At 41.3% G+C, this 20,259-nt stretch overlaps 1 protein-coding gene across 1 annotated transcript in view; it reads left to right on the top strand.

Annotated features, from left to right (window-relative positions):
• Positions 1-20,259, top strand: part of LOC310899664 (uncharacterized protein) — a 105,237-nt gene that overhangs the window by 4,283 nt on the left and 80,695 nt on the right. Inside the window, exons 4-9 of the mRNA XM_083836385.1 lie at positions 1,154-1,207; positions 2,672-2,699; positions 8,095-8,220; positions 8,352-8,850; positions 10,393-10,457; positions 11,157-11,229. Of these exons, the coding sequence (XP_083692511.1) occupies positions 1,154-1,207; positions 2,672-2,699; positions 8,095-8,220; positions 8,352-8,446 (303 nt within the window). The 3' untranslated portion in view covers positions 8,447-8,850; positions 10,393-10,457; positions 11,157-11,229. The remainder of the gene's footprint in view (positions 1-1,153; positions 1,208-2,671; positions 2,700-8,094; positions 8,221-8,351; positions 8,851-10,392; positions 10,458-11,156; positions 11,230-20,259) is intronic.

The following is a 20,259-nucleotide window of genomic DNA, read 5'->3' on the forward strand; positions in this document are numbered from 1 at the left end:
GATACAAATCACAGTAGATTGTTTACAGGCTTCTCAAGAAGGTTTTGTGCCCCTTCTATCCTGGCATGCTGTACTTTGACTGTTTGACAAGTCACTGTTGCCAGAGAGTACAAAGCATGAGAAAACACATTCAATATTAGAAAAGTGAGTCTAAAAAGCATGAAGAAATCAGATATTGAACATTATCTTTAAATGAGTGAAGGGCAATATTCCTACCTATATCCTTGTTTTAAAGTATATGATTCAAATGTTACTTGTCGTCACAGAGATTGACAAAAGGACTGTTTTCCCTGGTGCTTTGACATTATACCTATGAGCAGTACGGTGTTGTAGTAGTTTCACTGTCTGACGTATTATCTGGAACATCTATTTTGTGTTCAAGTAAGTGCTATATTTAGAACCTATTTTTATTCTGCCTAAAGTATACAGTACACTAGACCTTAATGTACCCTCTAAGTGTACAGACATGGGCACAGAAGATATGGGCTAAAAATAGTTATTACTCTAGAAGCAATAATTTGAAAGCCACTGCCTGAATTCCTAAGCAGCACTGAATGATTAAGACTTGCATGTCTTCTCTGCTGGAGAGAAACCTCCTCAGCACATCCTCTTCTGCAGTTGACAAATTTGAAATTTGTACAAAAACAGTAATAGAAAAAAAATTTAGAAAAAATTCAGCATGCCATTACCTTCTTCAGGAGGGTGAAACACTACTTATGAATTCCTGTCAGCGATAGTTACTTTTCAGAGCTTTATTTTCTCCATTGGGAATAAGGTATCAGTATTATTATCACTGTTATCAGTAGGAGTAGCAGTGAAGAAGAAAAATAAAATTGTTTATTATTGGACCAACTGAGCCCAGCTAGATGAAGGCCAAATTGCTTTTTGCTTGTCTGAGTTTGATTTTTAGTCAGTCTGGATGTGTTTTTTGTTTAGCAGAGAACTTCAGTGAGGAGTATGTTATTTTATGACTGAGGCCAATAGAAAGTCATTGGCATAATAAAACTGCAGATTTTACAATTTCAACGCAGCTGCTCTGTGACTTTTAAGCAACTGTGAAATCACATTGTTTAAACTGTGTTTATAAGGACTGCTGTCTGGATCCATCTTTCTTCTTCCCCCTCCCCCCCCCCTCCTTTTTTTTTTTCTGCAGAAGTCACCAGAAATCCCTCAGATCAACAATTGGTATTGCAGCCTAACCATTTTGGTGAGTATTCACAAACCTCTATTTGGAGATAACCACCTGGTCAGCCTGTGTTACGCTCATGTATGAAAATGAAATGCATGTTACCATCATCAATGGTATCATCGGTATCATCAGAGAGTTTGCTGATATTACTTCACCAGTGAAAATCCATTTCTTTAATGACAAGCACATGTGTTTGGATGACATACCGATTAAGTACAGTGCCTGGAGCAAACTGGCATTTGAATTGTTTTTATGACTCTTTTATGACTTCTTAGACTGCAGCAGTTGGTAGTGTTTGGACATATAGGCTGCTACCAAGAGTATAGGTATCCCATTTATAAGAAATACTGTTCGATGCTCATGGACCAAATTCTTTGCAGCACAAAGGTGAATTCTGGACTTCTGCTGCAGTCAGGGGCTATGCCTTCCTGCCCAGGCCTTTCATGAAACTGAGCATTTACACAAGTGATATCTAAGTGGTTTTCCTGAAATCCTGACACTTAAGTAAACTTACTTGTTTAGCAGATTGGGACTTAAAGCTAAATATTAATTCTAAAATCAAAACTTTATATGACTACACTGAAACCTTTTTTCCACACTTACTAACTCACTAGTGTGGCTCCTAAGGGTTCGGCCTGCCATCTTGTGTCTGCAGATGTTCAGACCCCACTCCATCAGACCCAGGTGCAGCTGGGTAAAGATGTGTGTTTGAGATAAAAAGGGGCTAGTGATGTAGGGAGGAGAGGAATGAAGCTAACAGGTTTTGTGTGCTTGCCAAAAGAATGGTGATAACGAGTAGTTTGTCTACAGCTAGGGCCACTGTCAAGTTACAAGGTAGGAGCTAGTTCTTGTGTTGACTGAACCTGAAGATTGAGAAGACCCATAGGTCAAGAGCCCATAGAAAACTGGAAATCTAGTTCAGAGGTTTCTGTGTATTTTATTTGGCTTTTGAGCTTTGCTGAGAGACTCAAAAAAGGAGTCCAGCAGCTGCCGCCCTGAAAGAAAAATGAGATGAAGAGGAGTCTCTGGAGAGACTGAGCATTTGAATTGGAGACAGCAAGGTTGTGATGTATTCTGGAAAGGATATAGACTTCAGAGAAACCTACAAAGAAGACTACATACACCTTTATGGGTATTTTCTGGGATAAAAGTACCAAGGATACCATCAGGATTGCGTACACAAAGCATATGATCAGCACAATGGGTGAAACTGGAAACTATGAGAGCTCAAATGGAGAGGGTTGTATAACAATTTTTGAACTGTTTCTTATGACTTAAGTTAGTAGCAAGGGATAAAATTATCTGTTTATCTTCAGCAGATTAACACCATTTATTGCATACAATTCTAAGGGTTAAATCTTTTTATTTACATAATTTTTAATCAAGATTGGTTTGTGGATGTCCGTACAGTCATTCTAACTCTACATATGGAGAGAAAAACAAAAGTTTACCTCACCAACATATTTTTTTTTCATGTTACAGTCCATGGGGGGCACGAGACAAAAGTATGGTAAGTAACAGGCAGGTAAGTAGCTACACCAAAATAAATACGTGTCACAGGAGTAGCTCTTAGGTTTACTCCTACCCTATAGCTGCCAAAGCCAAAAGATTTTTACATGCTTACCATCCTCACATGTAGGAGTCATATATAGCTCTTGGATAAGGCTACCAACCTCATAAGGAAGACAGAAAGGATGTTCAGTCCCATGGCATTATTGCTTTGAAATAAGGGGTGTTTCTGGAGTGTGGACTCAGTAAAGCCATTCTTAGCTTTCATTAACAGTACCTTATCTCTCTGTCATTAAGATGTTCATCAGCAGTGGTTGGTTATCCCTATACCTGGATTTGGTCTATGCCTCCTACGCACTAGGGAGGAAAGAGGGAAGCTGTTACCTTTTCCCCTACATACTGTGCTCCGGCACAGCTGAGAGGAGACATAATTTATCCTGCAGTGCATAAAAGGAGGGGGTTAATCCATGAAATGTACTGCTGAGATAAAACCTTGACTGAAGTCTGATATCTTTTTTAATATGCATACAAAAACAATAACTGAGGGATTCAGTTTCTATTTTGTTTTTGCATCACACAAAGAAAACAAAAGTACATCTGCTGCTAGTCTTTCTCACTCATTTCTTTGCCATCTCAAATTAAGATAAATTGCTTATGCTTGTCCCTTGAACAATAATACTGCTCAAATATATAAACTGGGATATCCTTCTGACAAGTTTTAATTATGGGATGAGTCAAGCTGGCATTTACCTAGAAAGTTCACACATGCAAAGACTCTAGTGTCAGACTCCATCTCTACTGCGTTAAAACAAGAAAAGAAAAAAAAAAAAAGGAATTTCACAAAGGCAGTGAAGATGAAGCGTGGCATTTTCACTGAGCCTGGAACTTCAAGCACCATTACAAACCTTCCCCACAATGCAGGTAACAAAGGTATATTAGATTCCCTTGTAAGGAAGGGAAGGGAAGGCTGGATGTACCTGGCACATCAGGAGCAATTCCTGGTGTACATGCATAAGGGTAGGAAAGGGGAGAGAAGACAGGTGGGAAGTAAAATCCTGGTATAGTCACAAAATGGATAAGGCAGAGGGCTCCACTGTTGCCCCAAAAGAGAAAGTCTGAAGTGGGAGCTTTCCCAGAGGTTTCAACAGAAATGGGGAACCAGGTTATATACATATGGTTCTAAAACCACGAGCATGGTTAATGTTTAGCATGTTTTTAATTTGTGGGAGTGTATTGTTTCATAGCCGTAGAATGAACAAAGGAGTGAATGAATGAATGTGGTACTGAGTGTCTATTGCCGAGGGCAGGATTCATCTCCATTTGCTAATACATACTTATGCATGGTAAAAAAAAAAAAAAAAAAAAAAAGGATACAGTAACTCCTGCATTTCCATGCATGTCTTTCAAGGCTGCCACCAGCTTATAGGTAGCCCCAGATCTGGGATCTAGAGAAAAGTGCAGAAGGGGCTACAGTATCTATTGTATATCTGGAACATGAGAAGAGGGAGCAGAATAGTGTATGGGCTTTCTGACCTCAATGAAAGACCTGTGTCTCCTGGACCTTCTTGCAATTTCAAATGTCTTATATGCACAATGTGACGCCTGTTAATTATTTGTAACCCTAAATGCTTTGATATAGTGGCGTAAAAACTGTAAGCATTGGTGGAGAGAGTTCCTCCAAAATTACAGGGGCACTGTAGAGTTCACCCACTTACTGCTGACCTGGCACACAAACAAATTAGTTTCTCCTTTCTGCTCACATCTAACCTACTGGCTGCAAATGTACCTCAAATTAAACACATTCAAATTGTACTGGGTTCTTGCAAAGGTGGCAAAGTTTTTTTGGTCTTGAATTGAGGCTATGAAATGTAATAGATTCTTGCAATAGTTTGATATTATGTAACTGCACAGCACACAAAAAAGAAAATACTGAGTTTACTGTGAAGAAATGATATTTGAGAGACCCAGGAAGACATCAGCATGGTGGGTTAGGACAGGGCTGCACAGCAGGGACTGAATTCTAAGTGTGTGTGAGAACCTTTAAACCTACCAACTAAAATGAGAATGGATTTGTATTTCCGTTCTTCCTGTTCAGCAGAAACAGAAAGAAATTGGTAAGTAGGAAGTTCTGAGATTACAACGTTATAAAAAGCAAGAACCCTGACCTTTCAGTAGAAGTGAGGATCTGGCAGCATTTATATACTTTGCTTTGGTTTGTGATACATGACGTGCAGATTGTTTTCCACAAAATTAAGAGAAGGTGGTGTTTTACTAATGGAAATTGGCTTGCTTTGTTTCTTCCTGACTTCTCCATTTGCATTATTCGATTTCTAAAACCTGGTGTGAGAATTAGAAGAGTGGGAAAACAGCATGGATGTAACAGTAAAATATACATTTCAGAAAACAGAAAAGGTAAATATATATTAAAAAGCAGGGGAATGCTTGATAGCCTACATATTTGTAACTGAAAGCTGCTCAGAAAGGAATTACTGTTTTGGTCACTGTAAATTGTTTTAATCCCAAGACAAAAATCTTCCTGGATTCCAGGAACTAATAAATCCATCAATCAGCAGCCAAGGGATAAAAACACCTGAAATTGCCAATAGGAAATAAAAGATAATAACAAAAGGCCTCTGTTGAAAATAAATGTTTGTCAAATGTGAAAAGGTAAAATTGGCAGAGTCCAATCTTTCTCTCTCTTTAACTAAGACTGGTCACAGAGTCCCGTTTAACCATGGGTTTCTGAGCTCTGTTTGTTTTGTGTAATGTCTTAACAATCTTTTAATGAAGTTTCAATGAGTCCATTTAAAAAAATTATCCACACAGTTTGGCCAAATTTTAATCTGTGAGCTAAAACTGATCTGATTGTGCTGCAGAAGTATCTGAGAGTGGATACAGTGCAGCTCTTTCATTGATACCACATCAGCTTCTGGAGCTGATCCAGGCTTGGTGGAGGTTTACATGCAAACCTGACTCACTGTGGGTCTTCCATTCACATCTGATCTGCTTCCAGATCTGATGTCAATGGAGGCAGTGTATATCCTACACTGCTGCTCTCCAGCTTGGCCTCCCTCCAGAAACTTAATGTTTTTCTTCAGTTGCATCAGTGCCTCTGAGCAAAAAGAGAATGACATCCGTATGTTTAAGATTAAAGCCGAGTCAACATTTTGAGTGAAAAAAACGTATGCATTTGTAGACCTACAGTAATATGGCGAAGGGGTAAATTTCTCGAAATAGCAGTTTTGGTCTCCAAGCTGCTGAGGCCATTGTGTAGGTAACGTTTTGTTGAAAGAGGTCAGCAGAAAGATGCATGTAGATTGCCATGCTTTTCTTTTGGTGGCTAAATTTTGAACCGTATCAGTTACTGTATTTTTTTAAGTCAAAGATGAGAATTTGGCAATAAGTAAGTTGATAAACTCACAGTTAAAATACATGAAAGAGCAGTTAACTCAGAAAGCTGCTGATGGCAACTAGAGAGAGGACAGTGGGAGCCTGTTGCTGCCCTTTCGCTGTGCTTGAACATGGCTCTAATGTGTTTTATGAGTAGAAATTTGGATTATTGCAGTTGCATAATGCGACAAATGCAAATAGATTCCAAACAATATGAGTCACTTGCACGCAGAGTGAGGCTAGACTGAAATTTTAAAGAAGTCGTCTATTGAAGTGTTCTTCCAACTCCTCTGCCAACCTGAGCACTAAGCATGCCAGTTGGGATGGTTTCATTTTACCCAAAGGTGCTCCTGCAGGGTGCTGCTGCACTGCCAATGCGTGGGCATCTCTGCTGCCAGACATCATATAAGCTACTGTTTCCTCCGGCAGGCAGAGGCATGTGCTAAGGAATCAGTGCTACCTTCACCACATCATGGTAACAGGGACAGGGAGAAAGTAGTTATGAATGCATTGTGGAAAGGATAGTTTAGCTTGTCATCTCTAGGACCACTTACTCCAGACTAAGCAGGACCTTACTGGAGACACAGTTAGGGTAAGATGCAGGTGCATACAAAATAATAGGAATCTGCCTCTGGTTCATTTTGTCTTAAGTCTCTTAAATACTGACATTACTATTCCAAAAGCCTTGATGCCCTCCACTTTTGTTTTACAATATGTTGTGAAAGAGCTGAAAGGACAAAAAGGACCAGATAGGGTCACTCCAAAAGTTGTTGTTTTGTTTTTTTTTTTAATTTCACGTCATCATCCAAATTTTTTTTTTTTTTTTTTTTTATAATGAGAGCAAGATGCGCTTGGTTCTTACAAGGTTTCTTTATTTGTTAAAGTTGATTTCTGATGCTCTTTCCATATACGAACAGGTAAATCCCTGTGCAGAGAGTTGAAGTATTTTGGGAAAGGTGCACCACCCCACTGGAGGTTTCCTTCAGCTGGCTGATGTGGGGCCCAGCTGAGTGCCCTGCTCATCCCTGTGAGACAGGGTAGCACCAGCAGCGAGAGATGCTGCCAGCATCCCTTCAGCTTTGTTTGTTTCCTGAAACGTGAGGTTTCAGGAAACTTCAGTGCTTGCTAGGGGCAGGTACATTTTCGTAGGTGGAAAAACTTCCCCTCTTCACCAAAATCATCTTCTGTGTGGCCGGTGGCAAGACAAGACGGGTTTGAAGGCAGCACAAACTTAGACTGGCACTGGGCATTTCTAACACGGTGCTGCACGGGCTGCAGCAGCTGCATGGGCCATCTTCATCACACACGCAGAGCATGTCATGAAGCTCACTTTCCTTGCTCACCTGTGTACTGCAAAGGGATTTTGGGGGTGTGGAAAGCAGCCCCCACCAGCAGTGGTAAGGGAAGGGAGCTGTCCTGCAGCAGGATGGAGCACAGGACTCGTTTAGCGTGGGCACACTGGCTTCTGCACCCTGGCGCATGCCAAAAAGGGCCGAGGAGCTGAAGCAAATGATAATCATGCCGGCATTTGCCTCTTCTCCACAGTGGGAAGGGGGAGAGCTCTGGCATGCTGAGCTGGGAAAAATGAGAAAATGGCAGCTGCCACCAGTGCTACGAGGTGTCCCTGACTTCCAGCCTGGCTGCAGGCATTTTCAAGTGCACCGCACTTCCATTTTTCATAGCTTTCTAGAGCATTTTCTTACACTGCTGTGTAGAAAAGCCACACATGAGAGATTTTTTTTTATTAAATCTAAACATAAAAAGAAAATTTCACAAATCTGTTGGTCTGGCTGTTTCCCAGTCATATGTCATCTGAATTACATTACCACAATATTCCAGACATTAAATTAAAGACAGTAGGAACAAGTATAGTTGACATCTGTGCAAAATTTAAAACTAAGGAACTTCCAGTGGTTTCTTTAATCCCAGCCAAATTATGGCTTTTACCACACTCTTCCTTCTATAATGCCAATTTTTTTTCTCTCTCTTGCAAATGCATTCATAAGATCACAACTGTGCAGCTGCGAGGCGTCCTGTCCTGTTCCTGTGTGGGCTGCCCACGCCAGCGGTCGCACCAAGGCAAGCGTCCCGGCTCATCTCGGGGGGATGCTGCCCCGGCTTCCCCCTTTTTGGTAGGTCTGAGGAGGGATGACTGGGAGTGCTCAGTGCCAGGAAGAGGTGATCCCTGCTGCACCAAGCATAGCGGTCACACCTTCCTTTGCTCGTAGGGAAGAAATGGGTAAGAGTTAACTGTCCTTGCTAGGAGGATGTGCAGCACTGGAAAGTGGTATCCAGGGAGACTGCGAAGATGCTGTCCTTGGGGGTTTTCAAGACTCGGCACTGCCATTGCTGACCTGAGCCAGGCTGGCAATAGTCCGGCTACAAGTAGGGGCTGGGAGCTGGTTACCTCCAAGGCCTCCTCCAGCAAACGTTTTAATTGTCACTCCTCTATCGTTGAGGAAATATGGCAGTAGCCACTGCTAGTGGCAGAGCAATGGTTGACTGATTGTAACTATGACTTTTGATGATCTATCCACAGTGAGGCGGAGGAGTTTCTCCTTTTCTCCTCTTCTTATGGTGAAAGACCTTAACGGCATCTGGTAAACAGACACGTGCCCACCATGCAGCCCTTTGGTGCCCACTGCTGTCCCCAGGGATCCTCTCCGCAGCCCACCCGCACCACTGGCTGGCCCACAGGGGAGCGAAGCGGGATGCCTTGTGATGCCCTGCATCTCCTTGTTTTCCTCTGTGTTTGTTCAGCTGTGAGTATATTTGGAAACACACTGGTGGTGGATGGGTTGTTTTGGCATTACAGAAGGAAGAGTGTGGTGAAAGCACTGTGTTTTCCAGAACAATTATCTGATTGATACCATTCTTCTTTCCTCTTAATAGAAACAATTCTCTATGGCTTTGAGATTGCCTTGACCACATAGGCCAGAAAAAAATGGAAAATGTTCCATTTTAGCTTAAATATAAATAGTATTTTCTGTGGAACCGATCAGGCAAAGGTAAATACAATGTTGTGAGTTGTTTCAGAAGAAACATCAGTCCTCTACCTTTAATATTTCCATCAAGAACTATTTTGGTGTGGAAGGGCTGTGATTTTTGCATGTTTTTTTCCCAAGGGGAGAGGGAGTAAACTTGAGAAAACATTGTTGCTTTCTACCACAATGAAATGAATACTTTTCATAGAAAAATATCTGAATGCTAGTAGAAATGAACTTTTCATTTTTCTACTCTGAGTATCAGTTCAATATACCTCACTTTTTATTATATTTGGAGACTCTGAGGTACAGAAATGAAAGTTGGGAGTACACTTTTCTGTTTTTAAAACTTCCAGCCATGTTCTGCTATGTGAGCTTAAAAGAGATTTCTTACAAAGACTGCACATTGCAATGAGCGCGAGGGGAATCCTGTCGTAATCTTATTTTTACAGAGCGTCAATGGTGCTTTGATGTATCTGTCTGCATAGTCCCTCTGAGTTCAATGTCATTAAGGTTGTATAATCTGTTAAGCAGTGGATGACGGAGGGCGAGTAGGATCTTCTCATGTTTCTGGGCAGAGTTTTGTTTCGTACAGGTTGGTTACCCCGAATGAAGGATCCTGAGAAGTGAAAATTGCATTGGGAACACTCCTTCTAAAGTTGGGTGGTTGGGTATGGTCCCTGGGATGGGGAGGAGACAGCCACGCATGGAAGTCAAGCAGACCATGAGGAGGACCCTACCTAGCACATGGTGGCTGAAGTACCAGCCTTGATTCTTTTCCCATATCAGGCCCACACATTTATTAAGTGAAACAAGGACGAGACAGTGCGCTGGCAACTGCCACATTAGACAGTGGTATACTACACCTCTACTTGGTAAACAGAGTATACCAATCGACCCTTTTGCTCTTAGCTTGGGAAGGAAGGCATGAGACCTCCCCCACATACTGGGCTTTAGGCAAAAAAATGGAAATGAAAGATTTTTTGTTGTTGTTGTTAAGTTCTGGAAAACTGTTTATGGCACTGCCAGACAACAATATGATTGTCTACAGTCATTCCCTATAACATCTTCATTTTATGGTCCAGACTTCGACTTCAGTATATGCACAGACCAAGTAAGTTTTAATTAAGTATGTAAGTGCATACTGTTCCATCTGAGGGATCAGAGAGGAGGGAATGCTATTTGATTCTTTATTTCTGTTTTGTTGTTCTTTTTTGTTTGCTTATTATTCAGTTATGATTTTTAAACAGCTACAGAGAATGAGATTCAAATGCAAGGTCCAACTGTTTTAACATCAGCCAGATATCTGATATCTTCTAGGCAATCTGGGGTCCAGAAATCAATGAATAAATTGCCATCATCCAGTGAATAAAACAGTCATCTGAGTAAGTACGGCACAGATGTGCCCTTTCACTTCACTAACACATACTGTATGCAGAATACCTTAAACATGATGCAATTTCATGTTTCATAATGCATGGTTTTTTGTGAAACAACATATGTCTTCATTTGCAATTGTTTGAAGGTACTGCTATAAACTTGATGGCTATTATTATGTCTGTTGCAGTTGGCTAGTCATTCTCAAAACCATTTTTTTCCCTGCTGGTGAAAGAGATCACTTTAATACAAATCAGCTTAATAAAAATATTTATTAAAACAATAGTCAACAATCTGCTCCTCCTAGCATGCGTCTTGTACTGTATCAGAGTGAGAGCACACATTATCATCTTACTAAAAGAAAACTACTGAAATAAAAAGATTTATAAAAGGATAACAGTAAACAATCTGTTCAATCAGGCATCCTACCTACTTAGGTGTGTAATTATAGAAATGATACAACGTTTATGCGAGTGTCTTAAGAATAACAATAAAATGCAATGTGTTTTCTAGCAAGGAAGATTTACTAAAATAAATATGCTATAAGCCCAGCAGGGCTACTCACATGACAACAGAAGTGTAAACAGGGAGAGGCATTCCCTAATGCACAGTCAAAAGGGCAGAAAGGCAAGGCTGTGGAATATGAAGTTTGGTCAATGTCTAAAAGGTTAGTGCTCACTCTCATTTTTCTTTTGCTGTATTTCAAGTACTCATGCAGAAGAGGTAGGCAGCACAGACAGATCGTAAACCTGTGGTACTCCCAGCTCTCTACTGTGCCAGGTGAGTAAGAAGTTGGAAAGCTGGGAGGACGCCTGTTTGCATTTAGCTCTCATGTGCCTCACTTTGTCACTGTCTCTCTTCTACTTTCTAAATCCTGTTTGCTCATGGTCCAAAAAAGACATCTAGCCTGTATGTCTTACTTCTAGATATCTCTCCTAATCACTCAACTTATAGAGCAAATTCGTCCTCGTTGCATCAAACTTTACTCCGTATAGCCCTCTTTCATCTCTAATCTTCCCAGTGTGACAGGAAAATGTTCCCCACAGCAATGCCTTATGATGTCAGATTGAGAGGCTTCTGGCTGGATGAGCAAAAGACTATTTAAAAGGCAATTCTAAATGCGCACATTCTGACTGCATAGTCATCACTGGCCTCAACAAGGAAACGAAACGCCTCTGCATGGCTTGACCTGCAATTTCCCTTCTGTAGCCATCTAAGATAATTTCAGGTAGAAAATACACCTGATCTGAGGGGTGGCCTTCTGTACCTACCCTGTGCAAGTGTTCTTGGTGGCAAAGCACCAGTCACTGGTTAGTTGGGTGCTCACCATTTGTGACCAGCCATTGTGCTTGTTTTCTTTTACAGCATTTCAGCTGATCTGAAACTGGCCAACAGCTTTAGTATAACAGTCAAAATAATTTGTCATTATCTTTGAGTCACATTGGTAGCCTGCTCCATGCAGTACCTTGGCGTGTTTAGTCCTCCTGTCTGAAGTGGGGTCTATGAGGTTTTTACAGCAGACAAATTACTTTTAAAATACTGGTCAGCAGGATGCAGGGGAATTGGCACATCTCTCCACTGCTTTGGCTGCCTCCCACTCTTGAGTGACTCTGCTGATTGATAGTCATTACACCCTTACCCTGGGGTAGCCCAAGAACTTGTAGCAGTGCTAGGAAAACTCAGTTTTGTTGCACAAAGGTTTGGGCCACTTTTGCCATAGGTGGGAAAATGTGCAAGAAGGGGCCCAGGGTCAGTGATCTGGGATGAAAGCTCTGAAGATTTAGGCTTAATGCATCCTCTGTGATGCCCTAATAAAGACCAGTGGGCAGCAGCATTTGCTGCCTGGGGGAGTGGGATTTCTCTTCTTACAGAGCCAATTCACCCCCTCCAGGTACCTCTCAAGCCTGATCCGTAGTGGTCTGCAGTCCACAACTATACTGAGGTTTTATGGACAGGATTTTAGTTTTCCTTTTCTCAATATGTTATTTGTATTATACTATATTAGGTGATATGTAGGGATATTTTTGGCTCTGTCCTGAAGAATTTCCTGGCTGTGGTAGAGCCTCTAACCCCCAAGGAGCCAGGAAAGTAACCCTGGTTCAAAGGAAGAGGATGGGAATATTAGTGGTGTTATAATACTTATTTTGAAAATTAAGGTTGTCTTCATTTTCACTTGTGATAGTTATGCTTACATGGCTGCCTTTTCTCCATAAATAAATGTAACATTATTACAATTCTTGGTAGCATTCCACACATTTCCCTAGCATTTTCAAAGGGGATACATAGTGTTTGCTTTAAGTTATGAAAGGAAGTTAACACACTTAGAAGTAATCCAGACTTGAACACAGATGCCAAGAATGACTAGAAATATTTTGAAGCCTGCGCAGATCAGGGTCACTGGGCTTCTTGGTGTGAACCGCCAAACACTGCACCCTGTGCTCACTGGGATGCGTCGCACTTTGGGATCCTTTGTTTTGGGACTGTGCGTGCCATGTCTTGACTGTACAGTTGCACTCTCTCCTTTTGGGCAACTTGCTGTGGAGCTGTGATTTTCTCTAAAGCAGCCTTGGCATCAACTGTTGATCCTCAGGCTTTGACCAGGGGAGAAAAGCTTTCAAATACACATTCAGGAGCTGGAGATGAGTGGTATGGAGGTCTGCACAAATGTGCTAATCAGGCTGGGGCTCTCAGTGAGCCCCACAGCCACCGCAGCAGTGCTGTGGCCCTGCAGCAATAGCATGGCTATCCACCGCCAGCTTACCCAATGCTGTGGGCACCCATCCCATGTTGGTCAGGGACCCCCTGGGTCCTCAACCTGCATGGGGTCAAGCTGTGATTCCTCCTGAGTGAACTGTAGGAAAGTTAAATGACTTTTGGGGCACTTAAGGAGACTGGAGAAATGTTGGAGGGCTGTCAGTGCTTGCATGATTTAGCCTAAATCCTCTCAGCAGAGTGAATGTTCACAGTCTGAGGGGAAATCTCGCCTGTAGCTGTGTACAAGCCAACTAACTTAGTCTGAAAGGACTAAATTAACCTTGGATAAGAGGTTTTTGTGCATGGATGGTTAGCGGATTAGAGATGTCTAAGTTAAAGCCCAAACGATGCAAAGGGAAGGAGCATCCCTGGCTGTGCATCTGCCTGGCCTGGCCCTGGTCTCTTCCTGCCCCTGCCCCTGACCTTGGGGTCTCCCAGCCTCCCCTTCCTGCCCACCTGCCAGGGCTGCTGGCAAAACTCAACACGAGCCTCGGTTCCATGCTTTAAAATTGGTTTACTGAAAGCTGTTAGCTGCAGGCTTTTCTTTTTTTATTTTTTCTTTTCTTTTTTTTTTTAAAGAAACACCCACCCTCACCCAGCAAGCCAATAAAGGGGCCCCCTGCCACTCCCCTGCTGCAAATAACCACATGCATTTGAAGAGGGGATTTCAAGCTGAGGAAGAAGGGGGGCATTGCATCCAGTGATCATGTTTGGTGTGGGCAGTAGTTCTTACATGCAGTGATAAATACAGTGTGATCACTCCACTGTGCCTTGCTTCAAAGGTCATCATATCTCAGAAAGTAGCTACTGTGCATTATTTTTGGTAGAGAGAAAAAAGAAAACACTTTAGTTGGATCTTTTTTTGATTAGGTTCAGTCACTTATCCCATACTCAGGAGTTGGCTGCCCACAGGACATCACCAAGTTGTGCTTCATCAAACTCGGTACGAACAGTCCCTTCGTTTTTTTCAAAGCATTCTTGCATCCTCAGGCCCTGAGTCCAGCACGGATGGCAATTCATGAGCTTAGAGCATAGTAACCCTTTTTGGATATCATCTGCCTGCAGTGAGCAGCGGGACTGGTGTGGGACCATCTATGGCCTGGGTTATACATTCCAGTTATACTGTTTTTGCTGCGTGGAGAATAAAGATGGCCTGTGGCAGCCGGTGGCATTTGCAGGACGTATGGTGGCTGCTGCTATTGGCCCCATGCTGATGCAGGGTCAGCAGCTGCCTGGCAGGCTGAGATAAGACCATTCTTTGTCAAGATGTTTCCAGGCTACTGAGGATACAAAACCAAAGGCTGTCTAGAAACGCTGCTCAGTGTTGTTAGTGCCTTGGAAAACGCCACACACAGCAAAAGGACAACAGGCAGCATGCATATTCAGAGCAGGAATTACATGCGAGACAATTGAATCTGTGGGTCTTTAAGACTCAAAATAACCTTGAAGCTGCTTTAAACCCTTTCTTTCAGGATTTCTTGCATATACCTACAGAAAAGAGGGAGTAGCTGACTTGCTGTTGTACTATGCACTCTCCTGCAGTGCCAGAATGGTCTCCTTGCAGTCAGAGTCATACAGTAACCGTCTTGAATGTCTTTTAAGTTGAAATTTGGGTCCAGCCTGCTGTGTAATGAGCAAAGATCAGGGAATCACAAAGATGCGTATGACCATTTTTTGATTCCCTGAATTGGACTGGAGACTAAATGCATTAGAGCAGGATCTCCAGCCTGCCCTCATTATGACACTAAAAATATTTTACTGTAACTTTGCAGATGGCAAGCTTGACATAATATCTACCTCATTAAGTTTAAGATATAAACTATCCTCTTGACAATCCTGTTATTTACCTTACTATAGAACTAAAACAATGCAAAGATATTTATTTATAGCAATTATGTTGATCTTATATATCAGACAGCAAAATTAAATTAATATAAAAATACATATATTTATCCTCTTTAACCAACAGCTGGAATTAATAATAACTGATGTTTGGAGGTAATTATAACTGAAGTTTGGACTATTCATTTTTATGTGCAGGACAACTCCCCTGTGGTTTCTACAACCAGGATTTTTAGCCAGAGACAAGAAATTTCACCACCACTAGAAACATGCATACTCCTATCAAGTAAATTAGGGAGGAAAAATAACCGTCTTGAAGCAGCATGCCCAGGAAAACCCAAAAGATAGGATTAGGTTGGTCATGACAGATCTCATCTCTCTCTTAACCCCTACATATTGCACCTAGTAGAATTCACTGGAAAAACTTAAAACATTTGGAGGGAGGGAGCCAATACAGAAAAAGTGGTTGCAATGTTGTTATTTTCAAGTATCTATACAGAGTTACAACTAACATCAAGCAGCCCCTGCGAATGGATGACCTTATTCCTGAGAGCTGGAATTGTACTAGCCTGGATTTGAGCTAGCTAGGAAACAGAATACCCAGCCTGCAAAACTTAAGATATATCTTCTCCTAAGCCCCTTCCCCAGGATGGAATCCAACATTTATTTTCAGGAAGAAGGAAGGTCATTCCTGGTAGGTAGGTGCATAGAGAATCTTCCCAATCTTAGGAAGTCTGGGCTGGAGTGGCTGTGCTGTCATTTTCTGCTCGTCTGGTGGGAGGCTTCTGGGCAGGAAGGGGTGGTGGTGGGGGGTGCTTTCATTCTCCTTTTGGCAGATATTCTACCCTGGACATGAGAGAGTACACAAGTTAAAGTTCAGTGGAAAATACTCTTGTGCAGCTTTTTTGATTATGATGAAGAAGCATTTTCTTTTCCTTCATGAAAGGAAAACACAACCCCCACCCTGTAGTAGCTACATTTTGCATGCAAGCAAACACAGTTCCCCCACAATAGCTCTATTTTGCATGCAAGCATACACACATTTCCCTTTGTTATTGTTTGTAAAGTATTTTGAATTGGAAATCGTTCTTGGTGCTGAGCATGAGCGCAGCTTGCAGGCAGCTTGTTTGCCTCATACCCTAGGTGCCCCACTGGTCCTTGGGACACTTTGTGATGCTATGAAGCAGCACCTCTCTTTGTTTCCTCTGTGCCTTGTAGTTTCTTGGTGCATGCAATAAAGATTGTATGCTATGTTTAAATTTGCATTTTTAAGCAGGCTTAGTCTCAGCCATCCTCTGTGACAAGAACGATTAGTCTGACCTGCTATATGAATCTAGGTCCCTGCCTCTTCAGCTGCTACCCTTTTGGCATTTTCTTTCTTAGATAGAGGAAGGCCAAAAGCCAAGCATCAAAACTGAAATCAGTACATTAATATGTGTGAACATATGACATGAATATGTTTCTGGAGCCCAGAGAGTGCTTTTTCATTATTTCCACTGTCAGAAAGAGATTTCTTGTGAATATGCCTCACTGGAAAGAGTGCACTGGAAGGAGGGACATAAGTAGGTAGGTAGGTAGGTAGGTAGGTAGGTAGACAGCTACTTAAAGGAAGGGGTAGAAGAGGCCAATGTGGAAAGCCTTTGTTTGAATGGCACTGAACATTATTTCCTTGAGCCTTTCACAAAGGAGTCAAAGAGCTTTGTGTCTGGCAGGTAATTGTAGTCTGCCAAGGTTTGATGATGGAGAAACAAACAAAACATCATTCATAAAACATGTCCACAGTACACGCACTACAATCAACTGGGTTGGCTGGCACTGTAGGAAGAGGCAGCTTACAAGACCTGGGAAGTCAGAGCAGCTGTGCTCTAACCCCAGTTGCCATTTATTATTTATTCACTTTGTTCTGCTTAAGCTGGGACATGTGGACCAACATAAATTTGATTTGCCTTTTAGAGTACGTTTGAACAGACAAAATGGGTGTCTGTCAGTGCATTTAGCTCATGTGTGGAGTGCTTGCCATAATTAACAAGGGGATGTGTTAGGGCAGGACTTTGCTAAATTCAGACCTCTCCAAAGCTTGGGCTCACATGAAAGGGTGTTGTAGCCTAGGGTCCTGCTAAGCACAGGGCCCATTGCAGCTGTGTTGATCTTGCTTGCCTACAGCTATCCCTGAGGGTAAGCCCCTGAAGTCAGGCTCGCTAGCTGTAATGCCGCCTAGAGGCAAATTTAAACACACAGCAGAATGACCTACATTGGCAAGAGGACTTTCGCTATTGACTCTCCATAGTAAGATTTCCATCCACATAAAGACATTTGTTTATTTTTTCATGCAGCCAGCCAGCACTGCTTTTTCACAGGAAATCATGGTTTCTTTCTGTCTATCCTGCAAATGGCATGATGTGAGCCTGCTCTGAAGAAGCATAGACAACCCAATCCTTTAAGCATAGACAAAGCCTAAGGGAAATAAAAGAGAACACGTCATCCTAGCTTTACCTAGCTATGAAATCAAAGGTTTAGTTCTGTCATCTTGCTCAGGAATGGGAGGATGATGATGGAAGATGGATATAAATGGTGCTTTCAGAGTAGATTTCTTCTGTGTTGGTCAAAAGTTTTGTTTAAACAAGGAAAGAAACGCTACTTCCCTGTATTAGTCATAGTTGTTCATGACTATTTCTCAAGGTAAGACAGTCTTGGGTTCGATTCCCAGGTCTTGGATAGAGTTACTTTTAGCCCATTCACACTTTTCCTGAATAAACTTTCTTGAACTTCCTTGCTAGACTCTCCAGCTGTATGGCAGAGAGAGAGAGAGAGATGGCCCATGGAGTCTGCGGACACTTCTTGACAGTATGTAGTTTAACCAGCCATGCAAAGTATGTCTTCACAACTGCAATTAACAGCAAAGCCCAGCACTGCTGAGGATTGATGACAGAGGCAGCTTCAGTACACGCTGACTGGCCCAATAGTCTGGCCTCAGCATCAGCCAAGAAGAATTTCTTTCATGTTTCTTGTCTTATCTTTAGTTTCTTCTATTTGTGCTTCTTTCCATCCCTCTGTTTTTATGTGAGCTGTGGAAGCAGAGACCATAGTCTATGTGGGAGATTCTTCAAATATTTCAGTCCTGAGTTACTGCCATTTTATTGCTGGGCTTCATTTTTTTTTGTGCACCTTCAACTCTATGTTGTTGTCCCTGATGAAGTAAATGATGATACTGAGCAATGTCTTTTCAATTTTGTCTGCATCTAAATGAATTCTAGTTTTATTTCTCAGTATAATGCAGGCCCTATATCTAGTTTGCTTATGATTTATATTCTGTTCAAAGATATGAGCCTTCATGAAGCCTCCTGCCTAATAATTAATTAAGCTCATTTTAAGTCATTAATCTATTGTTCTGCATGATTTTTCCAGAACACATTTAAGATGTCTGACGCAATGTTTATTCTCAGTCCTTTTAATGCAAGTCTTCTCTATAACTGCCTGCCTTTATTTTCCATTTGCACCACCTGCAAATGATTATCTATACCTAATGGATTTACAGTAACCCTTGAAAAGTTAGATACTCAAGGTGAATCCATTTAAGATATTTTTTACAAAAGTCTAGTATTCCACGCAGGCACCACAGCAGTATGTTCAGAAAGCCAAGTGCAGTAAATGTGTCAGCATTAAGATAGCCAAAACCCATTTGCTATGGTATTGAAGACTAACACAAAAATGACCCTGGGTCTCAATACATGGAAATTACTTCTAATTATTCTATATTTTCCAACCTTCAACCTGTTCATCTCCTAACTCTTTGGTAAAGACTCCTTTGAGCTGTCTCTAGCATTTATCAGGGAAAATTTTGAGATCTCTGTTGGAGCTCTCCAATTTGCAGCTGAGCAGCTGACCCATTTCTGTTTAGGGCAATGTGTCTTTGGTTACAAAATCATTGTTCTTTGTAAGCATCTTGCAGGGGGACAAATGGATATATTTTTTACTCTAGGTGACATTTTTAAGCTGATAGACAGACACTATTTGCCCAGCATTTTTTAATCTCCATTTCATGAAAAATGAAGGTCTTTGGCCTAGAATTTCAATTTGATTTATATTCACAATTTCTCTCAACATGTTTCAGCCTAGCTGGTATCAAAACATGAACATTAGCTTTAATCATTACCAAAGGTCTCCATGTGATTTAATAGTGAGAGAGGATGTTGGTTTTCCTCATCATTTTTTAATTTCTCATAAACTGAATATTATATTCACTAAGTTTCATCCAAAATCAATTACTTTTAAAACCTGTAGGAAAGGAGACCTTGAAGAAATATCCTACCATAATTTCTGTCACTCTATCCAATCTTGGTGATGTCTCTCATTAGTTGGAATCATTATTATACCTTAAAAGTAGCAACTTTGTGCCATAAAATGGCACCATGCATCTCAGTTATGTACTAGGTAGGAGTGCTCTGAATTTTTGCTGTGTATTCTACTGAAGTTTTTTGTGTTTATTAACACTAGATAGTCAATAGAGCTGTGAAAGTATGAATATTTCGGTATTCCAAGTCATCAAAAATGCTTTTTGTTCTGAGGCCAAGATCTTTAGAAGTGGACAGAATGTAAATCTGAAGTGAAAATGACTCAATTCCCACTTGCCAAGGGAAGTTTCCCATCTGTTCTTCCTAAAATGCATGGGAATTTTTGTTATTGATTCTCTTGAGAGAAGGGTCAGACCTTGACTCATGCGAGGAGAGTGCATTTAGCTGTTTTTTATTCTTATATAAAGTAAAAACACTTCAACCAAATAAGCTTTTGTCCATCTGAAGAAGCTGTTTTGTAGCAAACATTCTCGGTTTTGAAAAGGTGTAAAACCCCCTTGAGATGACATGGTCTTGCCCACCACAGCAACACATAGGCATAGATTAAAGAGGTGCTTCAGTGCCTCTTGTAATACATGGAGGCCAAATCTATTTTTTTTTCTGCCTTCAGCATTGGTAACATGTATTGTGAAGGCCCTTTTTAACACCAGACTTTTGCTGTTCAGGGAAAAAAGCACTGGACTCAATGTATAAAACAAGAACATAAAGTAGCCCTAATAAATTAGTTTATGAAAAAAGGGGAATTAAGAAATATTGCAAGAGGAGATTTAAAAAAAAAAAAGGCCCTTTAAAGTAATTATGAAGCATAGACTACATTCATAACTGCCAACTCACAAAGGGAACTTTTCTTGTTGATAAATAA

The sequence above is a fragment of the Anser anser genome (genome assembly GCF_964211835.1).
Source record: "Anser anser genome assembly, chromosome: 4".
Lineage (NCBI taxonomy): Eukaryota > Metazoa > Chordata > Aves > Anseriformes > Anatidae > Anser > Anser anser.